This window comes from Sus scrofa, chromosome 12 (assembly GCF_000003025.6).
Source record: "Sus scrofa isolate TJ Tabasco breed Duroc chromosome 12, Sscrofa11.1, whole genome shotgun sequence".
Classification (NCBI taxonomy): domain Eukaryota; kingdom Metazoa; phylum Chordata; class Mammalia; order Artiodactyla; family Suidae; genus Sus; species Sus scrofa.
In genome coordinates, this window is record NC_010454.4 from 26,521,604 (window position 1) to 26,549,498 (window position 27,895).

A 27,895-nucleotide genomic window follows, 5' to 3' on the forward strand; every position below is an offset into this window, starting at 1 on the left:
GGAGCTGTAGCCACCGGCCTATGCCAGAGCCACAGCAACTCGGGATCCGAGCCGCGTCTGCAACCTACACCACAGCTCACGGCAACGCCGGATCGTTAACCCACTGAGCAAGGGGCAGGGACCGAACCCGCAACCTCATGGTTCCTAGTCGGATTCGTTAACCACTGCGCCACGACGGGAACTCCCCTGTCTTAGGTTTTAATGCATAGTGTTTTTTACATGTATTCATCTTCTATTTCACTTACAACTTGTGTAAAAACTGCATTCCGTGCCAGGCCTGAAACGTTCCAAAGCTCACTTCTGTGATTAAATTGCAACCAAGATTTCTACAAGACACAAGCACAAGAAGCAAAACATTTATTCTTTCAGAACATTTAACCATTGCCAGTAATTCTAATCTATATATGATGACACATAACCTCAACACCCCCTCCACACTTTAGAGAAACCTCACTGTGGAAGGCATTTGCTTAGGATTCTATATGCGGTGCCTTAGATACCAACCAGCAAATGTTCAATAAACATGTGTGTCAAGTGATTCTTATTTCTCCAGAAAAGGGCAGCGCTCTTGACATTCGGGGCCGGATGATTCTTCGTTGGGGGCTCTCCCGTATACTGCAGGATGTTTAGCGGCACCCCTGGCCTCTGTCCACTGGATGCCAGGAGCGTATCTACAGTTCTGACAACCAAACACAGCTCCAGACATGGCCAGAGGTCACCGGCGTGCAACATCACCCTGGTTCCTGGGGGAGAACCGCTGCTCTATCATGATTCACTCCCATATGCATAATCATTCTCACGTGAATCTTTGCTAGAGACAAAAAAGATTTCCTTCCTAATTTTTGCAGTTAAACTTTTAATGTTTCAAAATGAGTAACACATTCATTTCATTAAACAAATAACTTTTACAAAAATTCCAATATAATGAAGTTCTGTTTGTAACTTACACATATTGCAAAAAGGGTAGTGATTCAAATGTACGTCTTTCAATAGATTGTATTTTATTGCAGGATAAGTCCTTAGGAAAAGCAAAAGGAAAAGGAAAATAGTGCCTCAATTAGCTGTTAGATATCCAGTTAGTAGGAATAACCAGCAGAGGTTAGAATGAGAACAATGACCAAGCAGCTTTTGTCTAAACTCTAAACCTTAGGAAATGTTCCTAGTTAATCACTGTGCCAGGACAGGAACTCCCTACAACTATAGATCTTGATAGATCTGGGAGGTAATCTTTCCTGAGAGCAGAAGAATTGATTAATGAACTTTCACGGTCTCATCAAATTCTAGATTATGAGCTCAAAGTTTTAGTCTCCACATTTAATTACCATTTCTTATATTAAAAGGACTATTCTTTTTTTTTTTAAAGAGACACTTTTTTTTTTTTTTTTTTTTTTGTCATTTGCTATTTCTTGGGCCGCTCCTGCGGAATATGGAGGTTCCCAGGCTAGGGGTCCAATCAGAGCTGTAGCCACCGGCTTTCGCCAGAGCCACAGCAACGCGGGATCTGAGCCGCGTCTGCAACCTACACCACAGCTCACGGCAACGCCGGATTGTTAACCCACTGAGCAAGGGCAGGGACTGAACCCTCAACCTCATGGTTCCTAGTCGGATTTGATAACCACTGCGCCACGGTGTGAACTCCAAAAGGACTATTCCAATATTTACACCCCTTCCAGTTTCGTTCTGTTTTTCTAGGCCAATTCCATACCTGAAGAAATAAAAGATAGCCTTCTTGGGAGTTCCCATCATGGCTCGGCAGAAACAAATCTGACTAGCATCCAGGAGGATGCAGGTTCCACCCCTGGCCTCACGCAGTGGGTTAAGGAGCTGGTATTGCCCTGAACTATGGTGTAGGTCACAGACATGGCCAGCATCTGGCATTGCTGTTGCAGCCTGGAGACTTCAGCTCCAGTTCAGCCCTTCCACCCCTAGCCTGGGAACCTCCATATGCCGTGGGTGTCGCCCTCAAAATCCAATCCAATCCAATCCAAAGATATCCTTCGATACAACTTGAAAGGAAGGCACTCCTCTCATGAATACGTACCTCCCAGCTAACTCGGTACTATACTTCACCACTAGTCTCTCCCTTTCGAAGCCATCCTGTACACAATCGCCACATTAACTCTACACAAGTGGTTCTCAAATATCAGCATCATTTGTGAACTCACTGAAGACACACATACTCAGCGCTACTCTGGACCAACTGAATCAGTACCTGTGGGGGTGAAGCTTGTGTTTTAACAAGCCTCCAACTGACTGATGCTGCTGCAGGCTAAAGTCTGTTCTAGAGCTCTGCTGCGGGAATGTGATAGGGCCTGTTAGCCTTGGCTTGGCCTCCCAAACCCCAGAGGATCAGGCTCTAATCTCCTACTCTCCCTACTTGGACTCTACAGGTACTCAAAAGTATTTTTCTGTGTTTTGCCTTTCTCCCACTGTCCTTTGCAAGCTTATTCTTCCCAAGATGTCTGATGATACGCAATGGCCCTCTTGGTCCATTTAAACAGCACTGTTTTCGTAACATCTCTCCCAATCCAATTTGAAGTGTTCTCTCCTTCTGTGCTCCAAATCAACTTACAGCTCTCACTGCCCATATCCATTTCTTCTTTTTTTTTTTTTTTTTTTTGTCTTTTTGCCTTTTCTAGGGCTGTTCCCGCGGCATATGGAGGTTCCCAGGCCAGGGGTCTAACCGGAACTACAGCTGCCAGCCTACACCACAGCCACAGTAATGCCAGATCCAAGCCGCATCTGCGACCTACACCACAGCTCAGGGCAACGCCAGATCCTTAACTCACTGAGCGAGGCCAGGGATCAAACCCACAACCTCACGGTTTCTAGTCGGATTCGTTTCTGCTGTGCCACGATGGGAAGTCCGTGTGTTCAGCCTTTCGATAGCTCCCTGGTGCCTAAAGAACACAGTGACAAAGTCTGATCTTGGCAGACAGAGCCCTCTTCACTGGCCATATGTCTGGCCACCTCCCCCATCCTAACTAGAGTAATTATATTCTTCTCACAAGGGCTTTTGTGTCCTCTGGCCTTTGCATGCATTGTTCCCTGTGCTTCAAACACCCTTCCTTCTGCCTCCTTCCTGACTAACTCATTCAAGTCTCATCTCTGGTTACACCCCCTTGGGCCCCTGACACCCAGGCTGATTGGAACTCAGCCCTGGTGCCCCTTCTCAGTGCTTATCACAAGTAGCCCCAGTCTCTGTCCACCAGCCCGGGAGCAGGAGATGTGTCTTTCATCCCTGTATCTTCCTAGCATCCAGCTCAGAGGTTGGTACGAGTTAGGTGCTTATTACATATCTATTGCCTTGAAATGGACTCCATCTAGTCACACCCCCCAAGTATTCCACCTGCCTGCCAGTTCAGAAGCCCAGCTATTTGAAAGTTGACTTTTTTTTCTTGACTAGGAAGGGCCGCACTTGTGGCATATGGAAGTTCCCAGACTAGAGGTTAAGTTGAAGCTGCAGCTGCTGGCCAATGCCACGGCAACACCAGATCCGAGCCACGTCTGTGACCTACGCTGTGGCTTGCGGCAACGCCAGCTCCTTAACCCACTGAGCAAGGCCCGGGATTGAACCCGCATTCTCACAGACCTTATGTCAGCTGCTTAACCCACTCAGCCACAGTGCAAACGCCTGAGAAAGTTGACTTGTAGCTATTATAAACTGCCTGCATCAGGAGAGCCATTTGTGCCGAAAGCCTCGTCACTTGGAATCCGAGCAGAGGGCGAAACAAAATTGCCTCCTCTTCGAGCACCTTCACGACAGTTTCTCATTCTGTGCTCACAACCACCTGTCTGGAGGCAGGACAGGCGGCAGCACCCCGGTTTTCTGCACAGTGTACTGAGCTGCAGAGACGCGCTTGCCCGCGCTGACCGCGGCAGAGGGGAGCTAAGTCCAGGCTGCAGTCTCACACCCCCTCCGGCAGCTGCTCTGTCATCCTGTCTTTTTGACTCCAAGAGGGTCTTGCCCAGATAAGTACAACACCTCTGATGGCTTCTGTTTCGGACAGCCACAAAACCCTGGTCACCTCCTGTCCCCAAAGCCAGAAACATAATCCCACTGCCTCTGATTTTCTCCCCAGCCCCTTCAGTTAAAGCTGAGCAGACAGAAATTATGACATCTCTGAATTCAGAGGCTGCAATGAGCTGAGAAAAACAAGCATCTGTGGCTCCTTCCAGGACCCACCAGGTGGAGGAGATGTTGCCCAGGGTGGGGGGTGGCAGGGGGGATGGTGAGGGGAGGTGGGGAGGAGGCACCAAGGAAACTGCCCTCCCCCCACCGCAGAGAGTCCATTGTAAATTGTCTCCTATAGCCAGAACAGCCAGGAGCAAGGTCAGGGGAGCAGAGTTTGGTCTGAGGAGAGCCAGTGTATTGTCAACAGGTGATAAGTGGGGTGGAAAGCCCCACTTATCACTGACTAATGTGTCCCCAGGTCCTCGGGAAGCTGGACCCCCACCAGTAGCCCTGAGTGCAAAGGAATTCCCGATGAACCCCATGGGAATTAGATCAGGAGCAGAGCCAGGGCAAAGCTCTGGCTTTTCCCCTTGCTAAGTGAGCCCCATGGTCATTAAGCCTTTGTGGGGCTCAGCAGAGTTTCTAGGGAGCCCTGAGCCAGATGGGAGAAGTGTCTCCTGGGGTCCCCTGGAGCAGGGCCTGCATGTGGGCATCCTTGGAAGGAGAGGGGTCTGGAGGAAGGCAGAGGCAGTGGGAGGCCGGAGGCAGTTGCAGGAGCAGCTTACTTTCCTGCTTAATCATGGAGGTGGGGAGGCTTGAGGGTCAGCACATGGAGCAGTGGGTTGGCTAAATTTGTTTACGTTTATTCTAGCTGATGTACAGTGTTCTGTCATTTTCTGCTGTCCAGCAAAGTGACCCAGTCATACATACATATATATATATATATACACACACACACACACACACACACACACATTTTTTTTTTCTCACATTCTCTCCATCACGTTCCATCACAAGTGCCTTAATGTAGACTTCAGGGACTGACCAAGGGCTCCATCTCTCTGGACCCTAATGATCTCATTCATTCCCTACAAACCCCTTGTGTGCAGGTGTCTTATAGCTGAGAAACCAGAGATTAAGTCAAGTGTCCAAAGTAAACAGTGGGTCAGTGGCCCGCTGGGAACTGAACTCAGGCCTGGCTAATCCCAGCCTGGGCACTTCAGGTCAGTTGGACCAGATGCCCCACATTAATGTTTGAGTATGAACCCCTCCAGGGGGTCTTCTGCGGTCATCTCTGTCTCCTTTGGGGCCCCAATTTTCCTGGGCCCCTGAGCATGGCATAGTAGCAAGAGTTCAGAGTGTGATACAGAGAGTGTGGGTTTGTTTTTCCAACTTGTGCCCTTTCACCAAATCGGTTAATTCCTCTGAGCCTCAGTTTCTTTATCTGTTAGGTGGGGACACTAGTAGTATCTTCTCTCAGTATTTCACCAGGTTGAAGGAGGATTAAATGAGAAAGGCTCTGCCCATGATTTGAAGGCTAATTATATTCACAGTGATTGTCGTGGGACCTCCTGAGTGAATTTCTTGCCTCCAGTGTTCACCCCCTCCACCTCCTGTCTCTCAAGAATACTGCCTTCAGATTCACCTGCCTAAACCTCACCCAGGGCATGTCTCCTGCTCAGGAGCCATCCTGTTTTTTCTCTCCACTTGAAATGAAGATGCTGTCACTATAGCCCAAGCCACGTGGTCTGGGGCTGCCCTGTCCAATATGCTGTCTGCTAACCACATGTGGCTATTGAGTACTGGAAGGGTGCGAATTGGCTTTTTGCTGCAAGTGTAAGACACCCACTGACTTCCAAAAACTTAATACAGCCAACTGCAAAATACATCAGTACTTCTTTTACATTGACTCATGTTGAAACAAAGGTTTAGATGTCAGGCTTAAATGAAATGTATCATTAAAATGAGGAGTCCTCTTATAGCACAGTAGGTTAAGGACCCAGGCAGGAGCCACATCTCTCCAGAGGTCCATGGCTGAACTCAGCGCAGTCCCAGAGAGGTCCTCACAGCCCCCACATCCCATGGGCAAAACCTCCACTCAACAGACACCACGTTGGCCTTGAATGATCAAGCCTGGAATCCTCAGTAGCCAAGGCTTTCTCGCCTGACATTCAGGGCCTCTGGGAGACGAGCTGCATTCATGGCGATAATGTTGCAGCTTTGAAAGGGAAGCGCCCCAAAGCCCCTAGGCCTGGGGCTAGAGGAGCCCTCTGAGGAGAGGGCCAGACAGCAGGCATCCCTCAGAGGTCTCCGTCCTGCTGTAGGCCCTGGGGCCAACATGTCCCAACACCGACAGGCTTTCTCGCACAAGCCAGACCTCAACAGAGGGAGGGGGCGCGCCAGGAGGGTCGGGAGCTCATCCATCAAGAACCATCAAGAACCATCAAACAGCAGGGCCACAGGCTGTTTCAGGGGGCCTTCTGCACCCCCACCCCACCCTCCAAACCTTAGCCTCCTGGAATCAAGCACATTCCACTGGTGGGGGATTAGGGGGTCGGCAACCCAGGCTGGGCTGCCCCCCCTGCCACCCCAGTCACACAGTGCAGCGACCCATCTCCTATACGCCCCACCCCACCCCCAGCTGGAGCTGTGGTTAAGGGGCCCAGGGCAAAATAGAAATTGGCAGGGCCGCTTCGTCTGCCTCTGCTTTTCAGAAAATAGCACACACATGGGGACACAATCTTGACTGTCTTGTCTTTTTTGAAGTCAGAAGAGCTGGATTGCACAGAGGATCTCCACAGCTTTGTTTACACCAAGAGCTGGGGCTGGGCAGTGGGAGGGATCCCTGAAATGAAAGCAGAGGACCCCCCGTCCTGCCCACCCAGCCTGACACCTGCACCTGGCTCGGTCTCCTGAAGCTGACCAGGGGTCAGCCGGCCTCAGGTGCCCTGAGTGCTCACAGCCAGGTCCTCCCTGCCAGGTGGGACAAGAGTGTGGACTTCCCTTCTCTCCTTCCCACGCAAGGGAGCCCTGGCTGGGGGTCTGCTGTCCTGACTACAGCAGGGCCAAGAAACACCCCAAGCCTTGGCCATTGCTCCTGGAGGCATCAGAAAGGCCTGCATTGGACTCCTAACTTAGCCCCATTTCCTTAATTGCCATGCTCCTCATGCATTCTTGGTAGAGTGGAAAGCCAGCTGGCCTTCCTATCAGAGAGATGTGGGTTGGGCCAGTGGCTACCTGTGCATCCTTGGAGACTTGACTACTCTGATCTTTCTTTTCCTTACGAACTTCTTCTACAAGGATTCAGTGCAATCCAGGAATTGAAAAGACCTGGCGCAATACACAGTGGATGCTGCCATTAGATGGAATTCCTCCTTCTCCCTCCTGCCCTCCCACTTCTCTCGGTACTTTCACAAGGTAGCCCTGATCACACTAACCACCCTAACTACAGTGGAGCTAAGGCACAGTTATAGGCAGGGCTCCCAAGTGGTGGGCTCCTGGCAGGACCCCGTAACAGAGCCTAGTACCCTTGTGGTGCTCAGGCAATGTGCTTATGTTTATATCTTGGGGAGGTAGGGTTGCATATTAGTTCCGAGCATAACTCTGCAGCCTCAGTTCAAATCTGGACTCTGCCATTTACTGGCTGGGCAACCTCAGGCTAGATACTTAACTTCTCTGTGCCTCAACCTCCTCATTAGTAAAATGGGCATAATGATGGCACTTTGCTCTTAGGGTTGTCGTGGGGTTTAAAGAAGGTGATAATTCCAAAGGGCACATGATACATGCTACAGGAGTGTTTTTGGTTTTGTTTTGGTTTGGTTTTGGTCTTTTCTAGGGCCACACTCATGGCATACGGAAGTTCCCAGACTAGGAGTCTAATTGGAGCTGTAGCCACTGCCCTACACCAGAGCCAGAGCAATGCAGGATGCGAGCTGTGTTTGCAGCCGACACCACAGCTCATGGCAACACCGGATCCTTAACCCACTGAACAAGGCCAGGGATCGAACCCTCAACCCCATGGTTCCTAGTCGGATTCGCTACCCACTGCGCCACAACGGGAACTCCTACAGGAGTGTTTTAACAGGTGAAATTTATTGACCACCTTTCCTGACCAGAGATGCTCACCATCCACCTGCTGGCCCCGACCCAGGCCTCGTCCTGCTAGGTCAGGGAAGTCCTTTCTGACCCTGTGTCTATTTCCTTATAAGATGGGTAGGCAGCCAAGCTCCTGAAGAGGCCGGGTGAAGGACTTGGCTTGGCGGCTGCTCCTTGCCTCCCACCCCGCCATCAGCGCTGGTCAGGACCAGCAGCTCCTTACCCGCACTGGCTTTCTCGTGAGTGGGAGCTGGGCTGGGGTGGGCTAGCTGCCTCTCACGGCTCAGGGAGGGCCTGACAGGCCAGGAAAGCGTCTGTAACCGCCCCATGGTGAGCGCAAAGGACCCCAAGGAGGCATGAATGCCTCATCCCCAGGGGAGGGGCAGAGTTCTAGGCAAGAGGCTCTTTCTGAGATCTTTGTGAGAAAGATGATGGGTTCTCTGGCAGCCCCAGGCATAGTTCAGGTCTGTGTTCACATGGAGGCTTCATGCAGGTCTCCTGAGTCTGAGACTTTATGCTTCTTCAGTGACCTCTGATCAGGATAAAATGCAAACTAGAAGAGCAGATGCTACAACAAAAAAGATGCTGTGAGAGAAGGTGAGCACTGTGAATCTGTCCACCTGTCCATCTGCTGAGCATCCACAATAAGCCAGGCTTGGCCGTGGGTGCTAGTGAGCTAGAAGCGAGGAAGCCAAGGCCCTTACTTTCAAATTGTTTTCCAGTGAGGAAATGAACATTGGTTAGAAGAACCTGGGAGCCCTGCTGAACTGGCTTAAATAACAAGGGACACTTATTTCACATGGCAAGAAGGCCAGCGGGAGAGGCTCTGGGATTAGTCAATTTAGAGACTCAGTGGTATTATTGAGAGCCTGGATTTTCTTTTTTCTTTCTTTCTTTTTTTTTTTTATTTCTGCCTGACTACCCTCCACGTGCCAGCCAGCTCACCTCATGGTATCAAAGTGGCTGCCACATATCCAGGTATTGCAGGCCAATACTGTAGACAACTGAAGCATGAGAGGACGTTTCTTCCTTTGTCTCTTTTTGAGAGAGAGGAGATCGTTCGCACAAGCCCACAAGAAATTGCCTTCAACTCTCACTGGCTGGTGTTTTTATCACCTGCCCATGCTCACATTAATCTCTGAAGGGACTGACCACATGTGGCTTAGGTGAATCCGGGTTTACCCCTGAGGTGGTGATCCCTTCCCTAGGGAGGATGGCTGTCTTATTAGAACTGGGGTTCTCCTTACCAAGGAGGAGGAGGAGTTGGCTACACACGGTGCGTGTTGGCAACCAGAGGGAAATGCCCAGCATTCTGTGTTTCTTCCCCCAACCCAGGAGCAGCTCAGTAAATCCATCCCTGCCTTTCTCAGCCCCCTGCGGTATTTGTTTGTCCCTCAAGACCGACAGCTTGGCCACAAACTGCTCTTTTTTTGTTGTTAAAAGTTGGCCATGTGAAAACCTCCTGCCATAGCGTTCTCTCTCAGTCTTACAACACACACAAGTGCATGTGTGCGTGCACGCGCGCGCACACACACACACACACACACACACACACACACACAGTCCAGATGTCCACTGAATTGCTCTAAATCCAACATCTATAGAAGGAAAATCCCTATTCCGGTGCGTTGCCACCTCCCCAGTACAGACACCATCCGTGTGTAACATGATTTGCAGAAGTAGGCATCTCTGAGCCTCCATTACCTCACAAACAATTCCCAGCCCAAGACTGGGCTGGATCTAAAGCAAATGGAAAACGAGACCCAATCCCATGTGCTCCACTGGCCCATCCAGGAGGAAGATGCTGACGAGGCAGTTTTCAGGGAGGGGAGGCTGCTTATCCAGTCGGGTCCATAGCAGGCACCAGAAGGAATCTCAGTGATAAAAAAAACTTTGCTCCACTGAGCCCAGAGACTGTGTGTGGCAGCCGGATATTGTGGAGAAAACCAAGAGATTTGTTGCAAATAACTCAACTCTAAGCTCACTGCCATAGGCACAAAGAGATTCTAGATATAGTCCTTAAGATTCTGCTATTCCCTTCCCCATCAAAAGAAGTGCAGCCAAGTGCACTAGAGGCAAAAACCAAGACGCGGAGTTCCCACTGTGGTACAGTGGGTTAAGAATCCGACTGTAGCAGCTCTGGTTGCTACCAAGGCATGGGTTCAAACCCCAGGCCGGCCCAGTTGGTTAAAGTATGACATTGCGGCAGCAGTGGCTCGGATTCGATCTCTGGCCCAGGAACTTTCATATGCCGTGGGTGCAGCCATTAAAAAAAAAAAAAGCAAAAAAAACCTAAAAAACTAGTCCCTAACACCGACCTGCTTACTGTGTCTTACAGGGCCTGTGCCTACCTTGGGGGCTTTCCTTGACTCAGATCTCAGTAAGGAGCTGGGGTCTGAGCCAGCTTGTCCATTGGTAAGGTGGAGACAGAGGCAGTCCTAGGCAGTTCTGTTTTGTACCACCTGACCCTGGGCACCCCTCTCCCTTCCAGGCTATAGCCGAAGGTGTGGCCCAACTCAGCAGGAGACCGCTCATGCACAGGCTGGCTAGGTGAAGTCTCTGGGCTCTGGCTCAAACACTGCCCAGTCCAGGACTAGGTGGGCAAAAGAGAATCTCACTACTGGGAATGTGAATTCAGAAATAGGGTAGGGTAGAACTGGAGACTAATAAAGAGTTGTGGGAGTTCCCGTCGTGGCTCAGTGGTTAGCAAATCCGACGAGGAACCATGGGGTTGCAGGTCTGGTCCCTGGCCTCGCTCAGTGGGTTGAGGATCTGGCGTTGCTGTGAGCTGTGGTGTAGGTTGCAGACTCGGCTCGGATCCCACATTGCTGTGGCTCTGGCGTAGGCCGGTGGCTACAGCTCCGATTCGACCCCTAGCCTGGGAATCTCCATATGCTGCGGGATCGTCCAAGAAATAGCAACAACAACAACAACAACAACAACAACAACAAAGACAAAAGACAAAAAAAAAAAATAATAATCCGACTGTAGCAGCTCTCGTCGATGCCAAGGCATGGGTTCAATCCCCAGGCCGGCCCAGTTGGTTAAAGTATGACATTGCGGCAACAGTGGCTCGGATTCGATCTCTGGCCCAGGAACTTTCATATGCCGTGGGTGCAGCCATTAAAAAAGAAAAAACAAAAAAAAACTAAAAAACAAGTCCCTAACACCGACCTGCTTACTGTGTCTTACAGGGCCTATGCCTACCTTGGGGGCTTTCCATCACTCAGATCTCAGTAAGGAGCTGGGATCTGAGCCAGCTTGTCCATTGGTAAGGTGGCAGAGGCAGACCTAGGCAGTTCTGTTTTGTACCACCTGACCCTGGGCACCCCTCTCCCTTCCAGGCTATAGCCAAAAGTGTGGCCCAACTCAGCAGGAGACTGCTCATGCACAGGCTGGCTAGGTGAAGTCTCTGGGCTCTGGCTCAAACACTGCCCAGTCCAGGACTAGGTGGGCAAAAGAGAATCTCACTCCTGGGAATGTGAATTCAGAAATAGGGTAGGGTACTACTGGAGACTAATAAAGAGTTGTGGGAATTCCCGTCGTGGCTCAGTGGTTAGCAAATCCGACGAGGAACCATGGGGTTGCAGGTCTGGTCCCTGGCCTCGCTCAGTGGGTTGAGGATCTGGCGTTGCTGTGAGCTGTGGTGTAGGTTGCAGACACCGCTGGGATCCCACATTGCTGTGGCTCTGGTGTAGGCTGGCGGCTACAGTTCCGATAGGACCCCTAACCTGGGAACCTCCATATGCCCTGGGAGCGGCCCGAGAAAAGGCAAAACGACAAAAAAAAAAAAAAAAAAAAAAAAAAAAAAAAAAAAAAAAAAAAATTTTGTGCAAATCTGAGGTAGTGGGATATAAAAAAATAGCATCTAAGCCTCACTTTCTGTACCACCTTTGAAAGAATGGAAATACTCCTTGGGGTATAGCTGGAGCTACCTGGGATCCTGGCCCACACTTTGGTAAGCCCCACAGTGCAAGGATCTTGCTCCTTGGTTTCTCTTCAGCTCCCTGTCTTTGTGTCCACCTCTTCCTGAAGTCAACCCCCCCTCCCCAGGACAGAGTTTGAGCAGCATGGGGACTTTCTGCTCTTGTGACCTAATCGGGCAGCCAAAGCACCTAGTATTGTCCCTGGCCCACAGCAGGTGCTCGATGAACAGTCACTGCCATCATCTTCCCCCTCATTACTGTCATCACTGTTACTGACTCTTGGGCGGCAACCGCAGCTTACATTTCTCTGCATCCCTACACTCAGGGCACTGTGATGGTTTGCAGGTTTGGCGTCTTAACTGTCCTGGGCTACAATCCTAGCTCGAAATGTTGGATGTGTGGCTTTGGGCACTTGCACAGGTTCCCTCTGTTTTTCAACCCTGTTCCCTGTCTGTCAAATGAGGACGACAACATATGCTGCCATGGGTTGTTGGGCTAAATAAGACCGTGAAATGCCTAACCCAGGGCTTGGCACCAAGTAAGCGAATAGTAAGTATTGGCTGCTGCTGCTTCCTAGTATCACTACTACTTACTTGTGCACTTCATTTATGTTTTGGCTGCGCCCATGGCACGCAGGGCTTCCCAGGCCAGGGATGGAACCTGCACCACAGCAGTGACTCGAGCTACGGCAGTGACAACACCAGATCCTTAACCTACTGAGCCACCAGGGAACTCCAGTTGTACGCTTTCAACACAGTACATTTTTCTTAATGGCCACACCCACAGCAGATGGAAGATCCTGGACCAGGGATGGAATCCGAGCCACTTGTGCAACCGACACCACAGCCGCTGCAAACCCCAGATCCTTAACCTAAACCCACTGCACTGGGCCAGGGATTGAACTTGTGTTGCCCCAGACACAACGCTGGATTCTTAACCTGCTGCACCACAGTGGGAACTCCAAACACACTCAGTATTCGTGGGCTCACTGAAATTCAGATGACCCAGAGAAAAACACTTGTTTTTCATTCTCAGGAAGAAGCTTTGGGAGGCAACTTGGCAGGCCTGGAGAGAAGAGACGTCTCTCCCACAGCATCAGCAAACTAACACATCAGAAGAGGGACTGATGGGCTGTCCGCTTTGCCCAGAACCCCACCCAGCTGCTAGAACCTGCTGGCTGTCTCCCGGGCCCTCCGCTCCTCCGGGGACCCTGTGCTGTTGTCCTGCGGTTTGCGCCATTCCTTACCTCACGTTACTAAACCAATAGCACTATTTGTGGTCATTTTTGGCAGATTACCACATCTTGTTCATTGAGAATGTCTTTTACTCCCTAATGTATTTACCTCTCGTGGACTTAATGTGACTGAATAATGACCGTCTTTGCAGGAGCAGAAGAGCCTTTGCAACTACTGGCATTACATAAACACTTGGAATCTTGCAGCCGTAGGCCTGTGCTGGGTGAGGGAGGAAGTGGGAAGGTTTGGTGCTGGGCTGAGCGGCACACGGCAGACCCTCAGCGGGGTCAGGAGAGGCCAGGGAGGCCCTTGTGAGGCCTGAGGAGAGCCGTCTTGGGCAGTGGCTGCTCTCACACCTCCTCCTCCTTTTTTTTTTTTTTGCTTGTTAGGGCCTGTAAACATGCTGTAAACAACTGGTACTTGAGGAACCAGGAGAGAGAGAGCACCAGGACACGCTGTTACATAACTGAACCCTCGACGCCCCTTGAGAATGACATGTTTGCAAGTTCCCAGGGACTGATGCTACTGGGGCAACGAGGGAGAGAAGCCCCGCTTCATCCTCCCCTTCCTCCTCCTCGGCCCACATTTCCTCCTGTGGAAATACTGGCTACCACGAGGGGTTCTAGCTTCAGCGCTGCGTTTTCTTGCCTGTGGCCCTTGTGACTGGCATAGAAATAATTCAGCTGTTTCCATTTTAATTCCTCACCACATGGCCAGAATTGCTTATCAATGTATATTTTAAAAGGACAAAAAAAATATTTTAGGAGTTCCTGTTGTGGCGCAGTGGTTAACGAATCCGACTAGGAACTATGAGGTTGCGGGTTCGGTCCCTGCCATTGCTCAGTGGGTTGACGATCCGGCGTTGCCGTGAGCTGTGATGTAGGTTGCAGACCTGGCTTGGATCCCGAGTTGCTGTGGCTCTGGCGTAGGCCGGTGGCTACAGCTCCGATTTGACCCCTATCCTGGGAACCTCAATATGCCGCGGTAGCGGCCCAAGAAATAGCAACAACAACAACAACAACAACAAAGACAAAAAAAAGACCAAAAAAAAAAAAATAATAATATTTTAAAAGCAATTCCCAGAATCGAGGGTTATACTCTGCAGGTGGCCTGAGCCAGGACGGGGCTCACTCGGGAGGACCCTCAGGTGCCGTGTCAGTCTCCTCCCCCAGGTCTTCCACATCCGATTCTATGGTCAGAATCACATCTGCCGGGGCTTCACTGACCTCCCTGGAATGACAAGAATAATGCCAAGGCTTTTACTCTCCGAAGCAGCACGTAAACTTTTCATTATTTCCTTATTTTACTTTTGCTTTTGAGGGCCGCGCTAGTGGCACATGGAAGTTCCCAGGCTAGGGGTCAAATCAGAGCTGCAGCTGCTGGCCTACCCCACAGCCACAGCAACACCAGGCCTGAGCCTCATCTGTGACCTACACCACAGCTCACGGCAGTGCTGGATCCTTAACCCGCTGAGCGGGGCTGGGGATGGAACCCAAGTCCTCATGGATACTGGTCAGGTTCATACCCCACGGAACCATAAGAGGAACTCCTGTGTCCTCATTTTAGACAAGAACTTCAAACTGTCCCCAGTCATTTACCCTGCACCCTTGTGGAAGATCTCTTCCTCATCAGAAGACTCCTTATCGTGCAGCTTCTCTGCCATGTTTTTCTTGCGCGTAGCACTGAGAGGTCTGTACGTATCCCGAAGCCAGAGTGGCCGCCTTCTCCAGAAAAACCCCTGCCTCGGCAACACAGAAAGGGAAATGTTAAGTCTGCATCTCCCCTGCTTTCTCCGGCCACGGGACGTTATGCTCCCGAAATTTACCTCGCTCTCGCTTTCTCCTGAGCGTCTCTTACGCAGCAGAAATCCGAAAAAGCCCCTTGGAGGAAAACACACACAGTGAGTGACCCATGCGCTCTCCATCTCCCTTCCCGTGTGCTCGCTCTGGTCCTATTAGGACGAAATGGATAACTCAGTCCATGATCACAACAAGCACAATCACCCCAGATCTGGGATCGGAAAAATAATGCCGTGCAGGCTGGCCTTCCAGAAGTTCTCCATGTCTGTCCAAAACGGCCCTCCCGTTGTGTCTCTGGGGAGCCTTTGGCCTGTGGCTTAGCACGGAGCATGGGTGGGACTTTCAGCCCCACTCAGCTTTGTGGCCCTCCCCCAAGTGCCCCTGTGCAGCGCAAACACTGCCCCAATCAGGCGGGGCAGAAGAGCATTAACCCTCTAGAAGCATTTTACATGAGTCCCCTTCAGACCTAGCATCTCGTGTGGCATTTGCTGGGCGGTAGGGGAGAAGGTGATTCTCTTTTCCTAGGTGCTTTACTCCAGAAGTTGAATCCCACCAAGTAAACACCCGAGTCCAACCAGTAAAGTTATCTAGCTTGCTGACTTTGGTTTTTTGGTTTGTTTTGTTGCTTTTTAGGGCCAAATCTGCGACATATGGAAGTTCCCAGGCTAGGGGTCAAATTGGAGCTGCAGCTGCCGGCCTACACCACAGCCACAGCAAAGCAGGATCCAAGCCACGTCTGTGACCTACACCACGGCTCACAGCAACGCTGGACCCTTAACTCACTGAGTGAGGCCAGGGATCGAACCCGTGTCCTCGTGGTTACTAGCTGGATTCGTTTCCCCCGAGCCAAGACAGGAGCTCCCAGCTTGCCAACTTTCATACTGCAGGCTGTCACTGAATTCTGAGATCAGTTAAAGGCCAGGACTAGCCACAAAAAATCTTCTTGTTGAACGCAAAGAGAATAGAAAAAAAAGTCAGAGTGTACGCTAAGTTTGTTTTAGAAATGACTGACGTCCATATAGTATGTGTATACTGACTTGTGATAGGAAATGGGGCTCACAGCCCAGGCTTGGAGGGACGTCCCCAGTGGAAAGGGCCCGTCTTCTTTTTGATGCTCACTAGCAGTAAGGCAACGGGGCAAGACATTTTCCCTTGCTCTTTCTCCACTTCCTTATTAGAAAAGGCAGAAACAAACTACTGTCTCAAGTTTCTTCCAGTTCAAATTCTATGAGGTTTGGGTAAAGGGAATAGAGAATGGGGGCCGGAAGGCCAGCAGGACGAAAAGGGAAGTTTTCCTGCCACTTTATCGGAAGGAGTCATACTCTACATTTCATCCGCTTTGAGTGAGTCTAGCCCCCAAACTCCCAAAACCATGCGGCCTTCCCTACCCCAGAGCCTCCACGAAGGCCTCTCCTGGTCTGATGCCCACCACCAGCAGGAACAGGTACCACCCAAACTGCTGCCCCTCCACCCTTGTCCCTTAAAGGACTAGAGAAAGCAGATGAAGCTGCACCACTCTCATTCGAACTCAGCTTTGGCTGGGAGCTAATTTTGCTGGTAAATAAAGCATTTAGGTAAAGACACAGTCTTCCCGCCTTCAGCCGTTTCTTCACTGTAAAATGAGGAGACCAAAAGAGATGAGTTCTAAGTTCTCTAGTTCCAAAAAACACTGTTTTAAAAGACCAGTGTTTACCTTCTGCGTCCTACTTTCCCTTCCCGTAATGTTCTCCTTCGGGAATAAACCTGTTTGGGAAGAAAACATGACCACGATTAGCCATCACAACCATTTTCTCCCAATCTTTATTCATTCCTTTTTATTTTATCTTGAGTTCGACTCTACAGAGATCTCCTTTAAAAGTCCTGGGAATGTACTTTCAGTAAAAGAACCACATGTATTTCAGTCCTCATGACTAAGGAGGGGGTTCGAGCAGTAGTAAGCGGAAAGGTGGCTGTGATTTTCAGTTTGCGGGTTCTGAATCTGAATGAATTGTTGTCCTTACCTCGATGAGACATAAAATTACAATCAAAAGCATCAGCACTACAGCCACAGATATTGCCAAGATGAGTTTGTTATTATACCCATATCCTGGAACATCTTTTGTGAGCTAAAAAAAAATAAAGAACAATGTTTTAAAAAACAAGGGGAGAGAAAGGATACAAGCTAACTATTTTTAAACCTATTCTAAACAATAGCTAACCATTCCCTTTTTTTTTGACCGAGCATGCATGCAGAAGTTCCGGGCCAGGGACCAAATCTGCCCCACAGGAGTGACCCAAGCCATAGCAATGACAGCTCTGGATCCTTCACCCGCTGCACCGCAAGGGAACTCCAGTAGCTAGTTCTTCTTAAACTATTCTAAAACCCCATTCTTTCAGGTAAGCAGCTTATAGTTCTTAAGAAGAGAGCAAATCTAAAATGCTATTACGCTTATGGTCAGCACCTCCTTCTACCACTTATGTATCTTGCATCTTAGGCCCTCTTCTCCTCTACCCTAGGAATAGTGGCACATGCCCTGAATGAGCAAAGAGGGAGAGCACTGGCTTAGCCAGTTTTAGGGCTGAGACAAGATACAGACTAGGAGCCCCTGGTCTTCCTGCGTGGGCACTTTATGGGCCTGTCCTAAGCGGATGAAAAGTCCAGCTCCCATGTGTCAGGCATTGTCTTCACCTCACTCGACTCCTTCTGTTCCCCCTGGGCTTCTGTGTTCTCGTTGATGTAGTTCTCGGTTTTCCACTGGTCCGTATCCCATTCTGCCTTGGACGCCTTGGCTTCTTGCTGCTCACTGAGAAGCTTCATCAGGAGGCCTGTCCTGGAGATGAGCTTGGCACAGGCCAGCTGCACTTGGGGCTCGGAGCAGTCCATCTTCAACGTCCGGATAACATGAGAAATGAGCCGCCTCACGTCATTGTTGGGGATGAGGGACTGAAGCTGCTGGTTCAGCTGAGCTTCAAACTGACTCCCCGGGGAGGAAACTCCTGGGGAAATGAAGCTTGTGGGCGTAGAGGCCACGTCGGTGCCCACATTGTGGTGCTCCCATTGGATTGCGCTGGTGTGTTGACCAGTGGGCATGACGTTGTCTGCAGTCGTGGCAGAATATTCTGTAGGAAGTGTCCCCTGGGCAGTGGGTCCAGGGATAGGTCCCGACAAAGTAGTTGTTCCTGAAGTAGGAAGTTCTTCAAAAACAACTTGCGGAGTATCTTTTTCTGAGATAATGTGTTCTGTAGAAGGTTCTGAAGGAGAAAAGGATTCTGGAGAAGGCTGTTCCTGAAGAGTCAGTTCTCCTGAAGGTGAGGAAGCCTCTTGTGAAGGGGAGTTTATGAGGCTCCTCACGGCAGAGGACAGAGGCCTCAATGCAAGCAGCAGTCTGTAGCTTGAGCCTTTGTCTCTGAAGGCCTGTCTGTTTTGGGGCTCAGGTGTTCTGTGAAGCACAGGAGAGTGAGAAGGATGGAAGGAGTCTATTTTTCTGGGATATGAGATTGTCTCAGAAGCCTTCCTATTCTTGACTCTCGCATTGGCATCTACCAGAACAAAAAGTGTGTCCGACAGGTCCTCTGATGTCTTTTTGACCGTTGCTGGGGCTTTTGGATGGATAGAGGCAGCAGGCCTGCCCCTCGAGTACTGTTTCAGGAAAGAAGAGACTTCTGCTTTATGTTCCCTTCCGAATGAAGGCTCTTTTTGCAAGGAGTCTGCCACTCGCTTCCTGGGCCTCTGCACCACCCACAGCTGTTCCAGTTCCCTGGCGGAGGGCCCCCCGAGCTTGCTTCCTTTGGTAGTGGTCTCTACAAATGGCTGGGCGGTCTCTTTTCTCCTGATGCTCTGCCTTCTCATTGCTCTGAAGTGCCTTTTCTTTATGCCCCTCGGGCCCTTGAGGACCCTGTTCACCTTCAGCGGCCTTTTGTCTACGCTCTCAATCTCCTCGAGGCTCTCTGCCTGTGTTCGGGCGGTTTCCAATTTCTTTCGAAGGATCTGGCGTCTCAGTTTTGGACTTAAAATGTTGGAATATATAAGCATGGCAGTTTTTTCTTTCTTCATAACTTCATCAATTTTTTCTTGAATTTCTGCATCTAACAAATTTTCCAGAAAACGGAGTTGCCTCAATTTATTTGTATAACCTGACGTGCCGGATTCAGGGTTAACAGGAGGGTTCCCGGTGTGGGTTTTCAAGTGGCCCGGTGGGATGTCTGCCTCTGCTACATTTGAAAACAGAAGCTGGATGAATGGCAGTAATGTTGATTCTACATCTTCTAGATTTCCCTCTGAGAAATACGGCAGGATGTAATTGAGTGCACTGATAACATCACTTTCGTCACTAAAGTCCAACTGCTCATTCATGAAGCTCGACAAGCTGACACCACTCTTGTCTGAGGACGGCCTCTCTGGTTCAATCATCAGCTCGGTGCTGGTGTTCTTCTTCCGGGCTTGTAACACCTTCATGAACGATCCTTCTACATCCCCTAGAGATGTCTCTTTATCTGTCAAAAGAGAAGAGACTGGTTTTGATCCTTGAAGGCTGATGGCACGGCTCTTGTCCACAGCCCTGTATCCCAGTCAGACACCTTAGGCATCAGCAAACCTCTGAGTGCCACTTAGAGAGCAGACAAAGAAACCCAAACTTAGACCTATGATTGGCAACAACCAAAGGTGCAAAAGGTAGCCTCCGAAAAAGCGGCTCTTTATTCAGAGAATTCCATAACGTGAAATACAGCAACTATATATTTAGGATTATTCCCCTGGTCCCAGGACCCCAGAAAAGCCGAGGCTGGAAGACAAACACTCCCCGACTCAGCCGGGCCCTGCGGGTCTACTGCGACTCCTCCCTCAGGCTCACACACCCCATCCTGTCCTGCCTCAGAAGCAGAGGGGCTGCCTCCCCCCACCTCTTCAGTGTGCTTGTGTTCTGGCTGCTATCACAGATGACCACGACCACACCTGCAGCTCCCAGGTCCTCGCCTGGACTTGTCTTTCTCCATCTGCCCACCGAGTCCTTTGCTCGGCCCCTGCTTCCATATATCCCAGCCCTCACGACAGAAGGTTCTACCCAGAAAAAAACACTATGTCCACCCTGGTTCTTTGCTAAAATTTGGGCAGGGATCTGGGGTGCAGGTTAAGAGATTTTCCAGGCTGTATGCCAATGTGGAAGGTTAATATGTGAGGCCCTAGAAGGCAAAAGGGAAAAAGCAACTTCTGTCAGAAGCCTACTCTGCTTTCATTTCACTTTGAATATTTCCAGCTCTGCTTGTGGAACCATCCAAAGCTTCTGACTAGGTGAAGGTAATGTGTACCACTGTGTAGCTGGGCTTCTCCTCCAGAAGGATTAAAAGCATTTGGGGTGGGGGTGGTGAGGGTCAGGGGAGGAGGTAAAGAGTCACAAGAAAGGAGCAGCACAGATCGGGAGAGAGCCCAAAACCGGGGACAGGAGGTCTGAGCACTAGGCCACGACACTTAACGCCTCTGATCTTGCTTTTCCTCACCTGTAAAAGGAGATTAAAAATGCCTTTTCTGCCCACTTCTGGTGGAGAAGGGAGTAATACCATTGGTCAAAAATTTTTTTTTGAAAAATAAGCAACCTCGACTTTATATAAATAGCAAAGTGTTACCTATAATGTGTTCTAGATCATTGATAGAGACGCGTATTCAAGCCATCTGGGCAGGAAAGCAGGTTTTGGAAGTTCTTAAGTTAGTGTCCATAAATCTATTATATAGAAAAATAGTTGAAAGCACCTAAGTGTTTTGTGGCTAGAGAAGCTTGAGATTTAGAGCAAGTTCAGAGCTGGACAGTCTAAGAATAAAATAGCTCTCCTACCCATTAGAAGGGCTAGATCACAGCTTCTGGTTATGGAACCAAAAATTCTCAGATTCCAAATAAAACATAAAACAGCATCACTTGTACTCTTTTATACAATTGCAAAAAAACAAAATAAAAATACACTTACACTCGTTGTGTAAGACAAAGGGTACTTGAGACTTAACGTACATAAAATCAGTGTACAGACTGGGATGCACTAGAGGAATAAGTTCTCATCTGCAGGGAGCACCGAATATAATATGTTAATTCCCTTCCCCTCTGCATTCCTTTCTCTTGCTCCTGTATGTGGATCTGTCACATTATTAAGCTAAGGTAGCTGAGCTATTATTAGCTTAATAATGTAACCAAGAATCTAGGGAGTTGGAACTCTGAATGAATAAAAAGAAGGCAATTACATCATTAATTTAACAATTTATCATAATTGATGAAAAACAAACATGAAAAAGGTTATCATCAGGCGATTCGGACTCACCACAACGTGTGCTGTTTTTCAGGCATCTGTCACAATGCAGCTTGACTGTCTTGCAGACAACTTCAATGTTACTTTTAAATTGGCAGAGGCAGCAAGCCATATGGCTAGGCAAGATCCTGTAAATGGAAATGCAGAGAATTAAATCTGTGGTAGAGGAGTTATTTGAGTAGGTAGGAGAGGCAGGCCACAGCCACCACAGGGCGGTGCCAAAAGGAGTTCTTGGGGCAGAAGAACTGGAGAACTGGAGAGGGACTAGTTGGTCAACTGCTGCTCTTGGCTGTTGTAAATTATGGAGGAGGACAGAGGTTCCCAACAGAAGGATAAGGATGGCAGCAGAGAGAGCGTGCCTAGAGAAAAAGGTGATACGTATTAGAGTAGGGTGACACTGGCCTGTAGTTTAATTCAGAAGTATCTCCTCCCAACCCAACAGCTCACTTGGAGTTGTGGAAAGTAACATAGTGTCTTTTCTATCAAAGGAAATCTTGGTTACTCCATTTTGCTCCGGCTCTGGCCTCCGCTGAATCAACCCTGCGAGACCCCCTTCCTCTTTACCTATTTTCCCAGTAACAATTTGTTCCAAATTAGCCAACCGGGAAGAATGTGCACCCTGACCCGACCCATGGGAAGGGGACAGGCACATCACCTGCGTTAGGGATAAATAGGGGAGGGTCCTTTGTTCGGCGCGCACACTTTTTGGAGTGCCCGCGCCCTTCTGCAGAAGTAAAGAGCCTTGTCGAGATTTCTCCTTGTCCACGTGTCTCACTTTCCAACACTGACGACCTGAGCCAGAGTTATTGTAATTTCCAACAGAGTTGACAGAACACACGAAGAGGGCAGACTTCTAAGAAAAGTCTGAACAAGTCCCCAACGTCTGGAGTCCCTTTCTCAATTCCTAGTTGTGAGTCGTAAAGATATTAGAAATTACTAATCAACACGTGGCTAAACAATAACAGAGATTGTATTGGCCAAATCTGGACAATCTGAACATTCAAAAGAAGAATATGAGCATTACAATAAGGTATAACATAACTAATTCGAAGAAGAGCACATGAGTCCCTAATGATTCTTATAAAGAAAAGAGGGAGAGCTCTTCTTTACAGAGTAATATTAGCTAATAAATGCATAAGGAATGATAGCGTCATCTTGGGAATTCCCGCTGCGGTACAGCGGGTTAAGGATCTGGTTGTCTCTGTGGAGGCGCCGGTTTGATTCCTGGCCGAGTGCAATGGTAAAGGATCTGGAATCGCCACAGCTGTAGCAGCTCTGGCTCAGATCTGATCCCTGGCCCAGGAGCTTCCATATGCTGTGGGGGCAGCCAAAAAAAGGGAAAGTGTCATGTTGCAACTACCAATGTAATAACTGATTCCAACAGAGATTATCATGGATGCATAGCTGGGTGACGAGTCGTTTGACAGTAGGATCCTCACTGATCCCAAAGCATCACCCGGATTATTTATTAACTACCAAGGGGGAAAATAACTTTACAATGAAGAGACATGGAACATATCACCTTAAGCAAATGATCAAACATAGCACTGGGCCACCAAAACTGAGCAAGTAGGAAGGATACAATGTCTATGAAGTAGTCATCCCCAAAATGTTTACTTTGAATCTAATGAAGAAACAAACAAATCCAGATTGTAGGGCAATTTACAAGACAACTGGCTTGGACTCTTCAAAAATGCCAATTTCATAAAAGACCAAAAAAAGAAAAAAGAAAAACAGTAGAGAAATACTCTCAATTAAAAGAGACAAAGATATGACATGAGATGCCTAATCTTTGATTGGACCCTGTAGCAAAACAAAACAGACTTAAAGAATGTCATTGGTGGGGTTCCCGCTGTGGGACAATGCGATTAGGTGGCGTCCTGGGAGCGCACTGGGATGCAGGTTTGATCCCCAGCCTGGCCCAGTGGGTTAAGGATCCACAGCTGTGGCTTAGGTTGCCACTGCAGCTCAGATCTGATCTGGCCTGGGAACTCCATATGCTACGGAGTGGCCAAAAATATGAAACAACAGTTTTTCAAGAAACTGCATCTCAGGCAGTAAGGTTCAGTGACCCCCAAGTGATGGAACATAAGGGAGTGAGCCCTATGATTGCCCCGTTTACTTCTTTGAGAGAGTTTCCCGGTCATAGGACAGGGAAGAGAAACCCAAGCAGAGACTGATGGACTCCCTGACTGAGGAAATGGAGCTGAGAGTCCGGGAAAACCAAGGTGAACGGCTTCACAAAGCAGAATACTAGAGAGAAAAGAAATGCACAGACAAAGAACTCTGGAGATAGGCAGAGGGATCTCTTGAGTATTCAACAAAGTGTTGGGCAGTGCAGGTGTGTGAGGACATACTTGAGGCCAGGAAAATAACCACATGAAAGGAGTAATAATAATAAATGGCTTTCGCACTATCACACAGCATTGGAAACAGCACCTGTTCCTACAAGCCAGACAGGAAAACCTTATGATACGCAGGAAGGACTTGTCTCCGCAGCTGCAAATAATGAGCTCCAGACTAAGGGCTACTTGTGGTCATACCTAACAAATCTTAAAAACTAGACCGAGGGAGTTCCCATCGTGGTGCAGCGGAAATTAACCTGACTAGTATCCATGAGGATGAGCTTTCAATCCCTGACCTCGCTCGAGTGGGTCAGGGATGCGGCATTGCCATGAGCTGTGGTATAGGTCACGACACGGCTTGGATCCGGCATTGCTGTGGCTGTGGTGTGGGCTGGCAGCTGTAGCTCTGGTTCAACCCCTAGCCTGAGAACTTCCATGTGCCACAGGTGCAGCCTTAAAAAGCAACAACAACAAAAAACCCTAGACCTAAAAGATAAAACAAAGCTCAGGTATTTTATAAGAATATACGAATATATAGCACACAATAAACCACGATTCACAATGTCTGGAATTTGAGAAAAATCACCAAGCATGCAAAGCAGCAGGAAAATAGGACCCACAGTGAGGCGAAAAAGGAATCAAAACCAACCCATAATCTATGCAGATGTTAGAATTAGCACAAAAGAACATTTAAAATTGTATTTACATAGGAAACAAGTTATTATGACTGTATTTCATATGTTCAAAACATCCAGGCGGAAGTCTGAAAATGTAAAGTAGAAGCACAGAAGATGTAAAACACACCCAAATTGAGCTTCTAGAGATTAAAAACAATTTCTAAATGAAAAAGATACAGGACGGTGTTAAGGGCACATTAGACACTGCAGAAGAAAGGGTCAGTGAACCTTAAGGCATAGAAACTATCCACAATGAAACACAAAGGGTAACAAAACAACAGAAATCACATAACGGCTGGGAGGGGAGAAATGAAAGTACATTCGTTTAAGTTTCCTACACTAGTCAGGAATTTTATTGATGAAAATTATACATGAGTAAATCTGACTTCGGAAAATAATAAAACAAACCTAAAAAAACTAAGGGAAAACAAATGTCAGAAAAATCAACTCACAGTTTCTCCAATTCAAGGGTCATCATGAGGATACTTTCAACTGTTGTAAGTGACACTTGCGTCGTTCCCAGGTCTCTGAAGGAAAAGCCCAAACATGCATGATATAAACACAAAGACAAAAATCCTAGCCTTAAAAAAAGATGCTTAACATGGAATTACTTCCATTCTGGCTTCCTACTTGCCATCAATGATAATGCCCTTTGGAGCTCTTGTTGAAGAAATTTAAATTTACTTGCATCATCAAATTAATGGCCTTGGTGCTGAACAGTATAATCTTTTTTTATTATTTTTTTTGTCTTTTTAGGGCCACAGGTGTGGCATATGGAAGTTCCTAGGCTGAGGGTCGAATCAGAGCGGGAGCTGCCGGCCCACACCACAGCCACAGCAACTAGTGATCCGAGGCGTGTCTGCGGCCTACACCACAGCTCACGGCAACACCGGATCCCCAACCCACTAAGCGAGGCCAGAGATCAAACCCAGGTCCTCATGGATACTAGCCAGGTTCATTACCACTGAGCCAGGACAGGAACTCACACCAGCTAAAATTTAAATTGTCACTTTTTAGGCAAAAATACTCAATCTCTGATGAAAGTGCAAAAGAGCAGAAATCATCTCATGAGCCATGAGACTGCTGGGATACTTACAAATATCTTAATGCTGGTAATTTATAAAGATAAGAATCTTCAACCGTTGTCAAAGGATTACGGCTGAGAACTCTGAAAAATGGAATGGAATTAAAATTATCCGCATTTTCAGTTACTTCCATGAAAGTTTATATTCATTTTTTGGTATGGAACTTGAAGGAAAAAATCATTTTCCATCTTTACTTATAAATCACCCTTCGAATCCATAAAGCACTCTTTCTTTGGAAACTACCCAAGTATCCAGGAGATAAAGACAAGCGAAAGAGAAAGAAATAGAAAAAGAAAAGGCCGATAGCAAAGAAAAAATATTCCAAAGAACTTTTTAGTTCAAAGACCCTAGAAGTGACTACGCTGGCAGGAAGCCCTTGCTCTGTAAGAAATGCTTTTTTTTTTTTTTTAATCATTTTGGGCTGTCCTGCGGCATATGGAGTTCCTGGGCCAGGGATCAGATCTGAGTTTCAGTCATGACCTGAGCCACAGCTGCGGGATCCTTAACCCACTGTCAGGTGGAGATCAAATCTGCCACCCAGCACTCCCAAGAGGCCACCGATCCCGTTGCGCCTCAGCAGGAACTTTAAGAAAGGCCATTTTTTAGTGTCCTCCATAATTCAAACTGTTTTTCATCTCTAGAAATTTTTTTACATTTCATGGTTTAAACTACATAGCTGAAGACAAAAATAGGAGCCAAAGAGGAGAGAAATCCAAGAGAAACTGGTAAAAGCCATACTCCCATCACATAATCCCATATGTATTCTTTTTTCTTCTTTTTATAAAAGCTGTACCCATGGCACATGGAAGTTCCCAGGCTAGGGGTCGAATTGGAGCTCTAGCTGCTGGCCTCCACCACAGCCACGGCAACACCGGATCCAAGCCGCATCTATGACCTACACCACAGCTCACAGCAATGCCAGGCCCTTAACCCACGGAGCAAGGCCAGGGATTGCACCCACATCCTCATGGATACTACTAGGGTTGGTTAACGCTGAGCCACTCTGGGAACTCCTCCCATGGGTATTCCTGTACCACAGCCTTTGTTACTGTGTGTGTCATCGCTTGTTTATCTGCCAGTCTCCTGGAATGCTAGCTCCTTGACAGCACGAACCACACTTTAGTGTCATTGCTGTCTCTGTGTTAGTCATGGCGCCTAATATTTACTAGGTATTTAATCAGTATTTGATGAATAAATCAATAACATTTGTTTATATATCAATAAAATGAACACATTCATTTTTGGAATACATCTTTATTCCAAAATGCTGGAATAGATTTTCTTCTCAACTCCTTAAAAAAAATAAGCAAAACCAAACCAAAACAAACAAAACAAAAACCACAGAACAGGAAGAAAGAAAATAAAAATGGAGTTCCCGTCGTGGCGCAGTGGTTAACGAATCCGACTAGAAACCATGAGGTTTCGGGTTTGATCCCTGGCCTTGCTCAGTGGGTTGGGGATCCGGCATTGCCGTGAGCTGTGGTGTAGGTCACAGACACGGCTCGGGTCCTGATTTGCTGTGGCTCTGGCGTAGGACGGGGGCTACAGCTTTGATTCGACCCCTAGCCTGGGAACCTCCACATGCCGTGGGAGCGGCCTAAGAAAGAGCAAAAAGACAAAAAAAAAAAAAGAGAGAGAGAAAGTAAAAATCTTTCTTAGGTTAACTTTATTCAAAAATCATTCGTGTATTTTTGCAGAATATTGTAAAGATAATGATCATAACTAATGTTTTGGGGGTTGCCAGGCACCTGTGAATAGCATTTAACATTTAATTCTCACAGTAACCTTATGGGATAGATATTATTATTACCCCATTGTACAAATGAGGTAACTGAGGCACAGAGAGGTTAGATAACTTGTCCTAACCTCATCAAGCTCAGAAGAGGGACAGCTGGAATTTGAACTCAGTTCTGACTCTAAAGCCTGTGTCTAACCTGTATGAAAAAAAAGGGGGGGGTTAAAATGTGTTATCTTCACCTTAATGTTGAGAGTACTACATATAGAAAATACCTTTTCAGACTTCATCAACCCGTGAGAATTATATTTTCTCCTTTCATTTTCCCTCATCATCTCCCATGATTAAAACATTAGCCTGTGGTCATTGAGACTTGAGATATTTTTTACTCTTTCATTCATTCATTGCTTTCTTAGGGCTGCACCCTTGGCATTTGGAAGGTCCCAGGCCAGGGGTCAAATTGGAGCAGCCTCTGCCAGCCTACGCCACAGCCGCAGAAACACAGAATCCTTAAACACACTGAGCAAGGCCAGGGATCAAAGCCTCATCCTCATGGATACTGGTCAGATTCCTAACCCGCTGAGACACAAAAGGAACTCCTTAGAGATTTTAAACCACGTGGCAGGCAAATCATTAAAAAAAGCTGGAGTAATAACATCCGAAAATTCATCCCTCCATAAAAACAACAACAACAACAAAGTTGACAAAAGTGGTCAGAGACACCTTTTTGCAGAACTCTGGAAATTCAGCCAACAGGCTTGCAGCAATCTGGGGAG

General features: G+C 48.0%; 1 protein-coding gene and 1 long non-coding RNA gene across 4 annotated transcripts in view; one reads left to right on the plus strand and one right to left on the minus strand.

The window, feature by feature from the left end:
* The window catches only part of LOC110255209 (leucine-rich repeat-containing protein 37A2-like), a 28,017-nt gene continuing 13,415 nt past the window's right edge, over positions 13,294-27,895 (minus strand). Inside the window, exons 4-13 of one of the 3 annotated variants that reach the window (XR_002337172.1) lie at positions 25,396-25,467; positions 24,752-24,826; positions 21,290-21,405; positions 17,679-19,483; positions 17,011-17,115; positions 16,704-16,753; positions 15,037-15,091; positions 14,810-14,949; positions 14,272-14,441; positions 13,294-13,967 (exon numbers count right to left, since the gene is read on the minus strand). Coding sequence is in view for 2 of the 3 variants with exons in the window: in XM_021067156.1 (XP_020922815.1) it covers positions 14,339-14,441; positions 14,810-14,949; positions 15,037-15,091; positions 16,704-16,753; positions 17,011-17,115; positions 17,679-19,483; positions 21,290-21,405; positions 24,752-24,826; positions 25,396-25,467 (2,521 nt within the window). In the remaining variant the exon portion in view is untranslated. Of the gene's footprint in view, positions 14,442-14,809; positions 14,950-15,036; positions 15,092-16,703; positions 16,754-17,010; positions 17,116-17,678; positions 19,484-21,289; positions 21,406-24,751; positions 24,827-25,395; positions 25,468-27,895 lie in introns of all 3 variants that reach the window. The other 2 variants (XM_021067156.1, XM_021067158.1) reach the window with 2 other exon arrangements.
* Positions 17,109-20,919, plus strand: LOC106505443. Its single transcript, XR_001299876.2, has 2 exons — positions 17,109-17,386; positions 19,260-20,919. It is a non-coding gene; the product is annotated as an uncharacterized LOC106505443 (long non-coding RNA).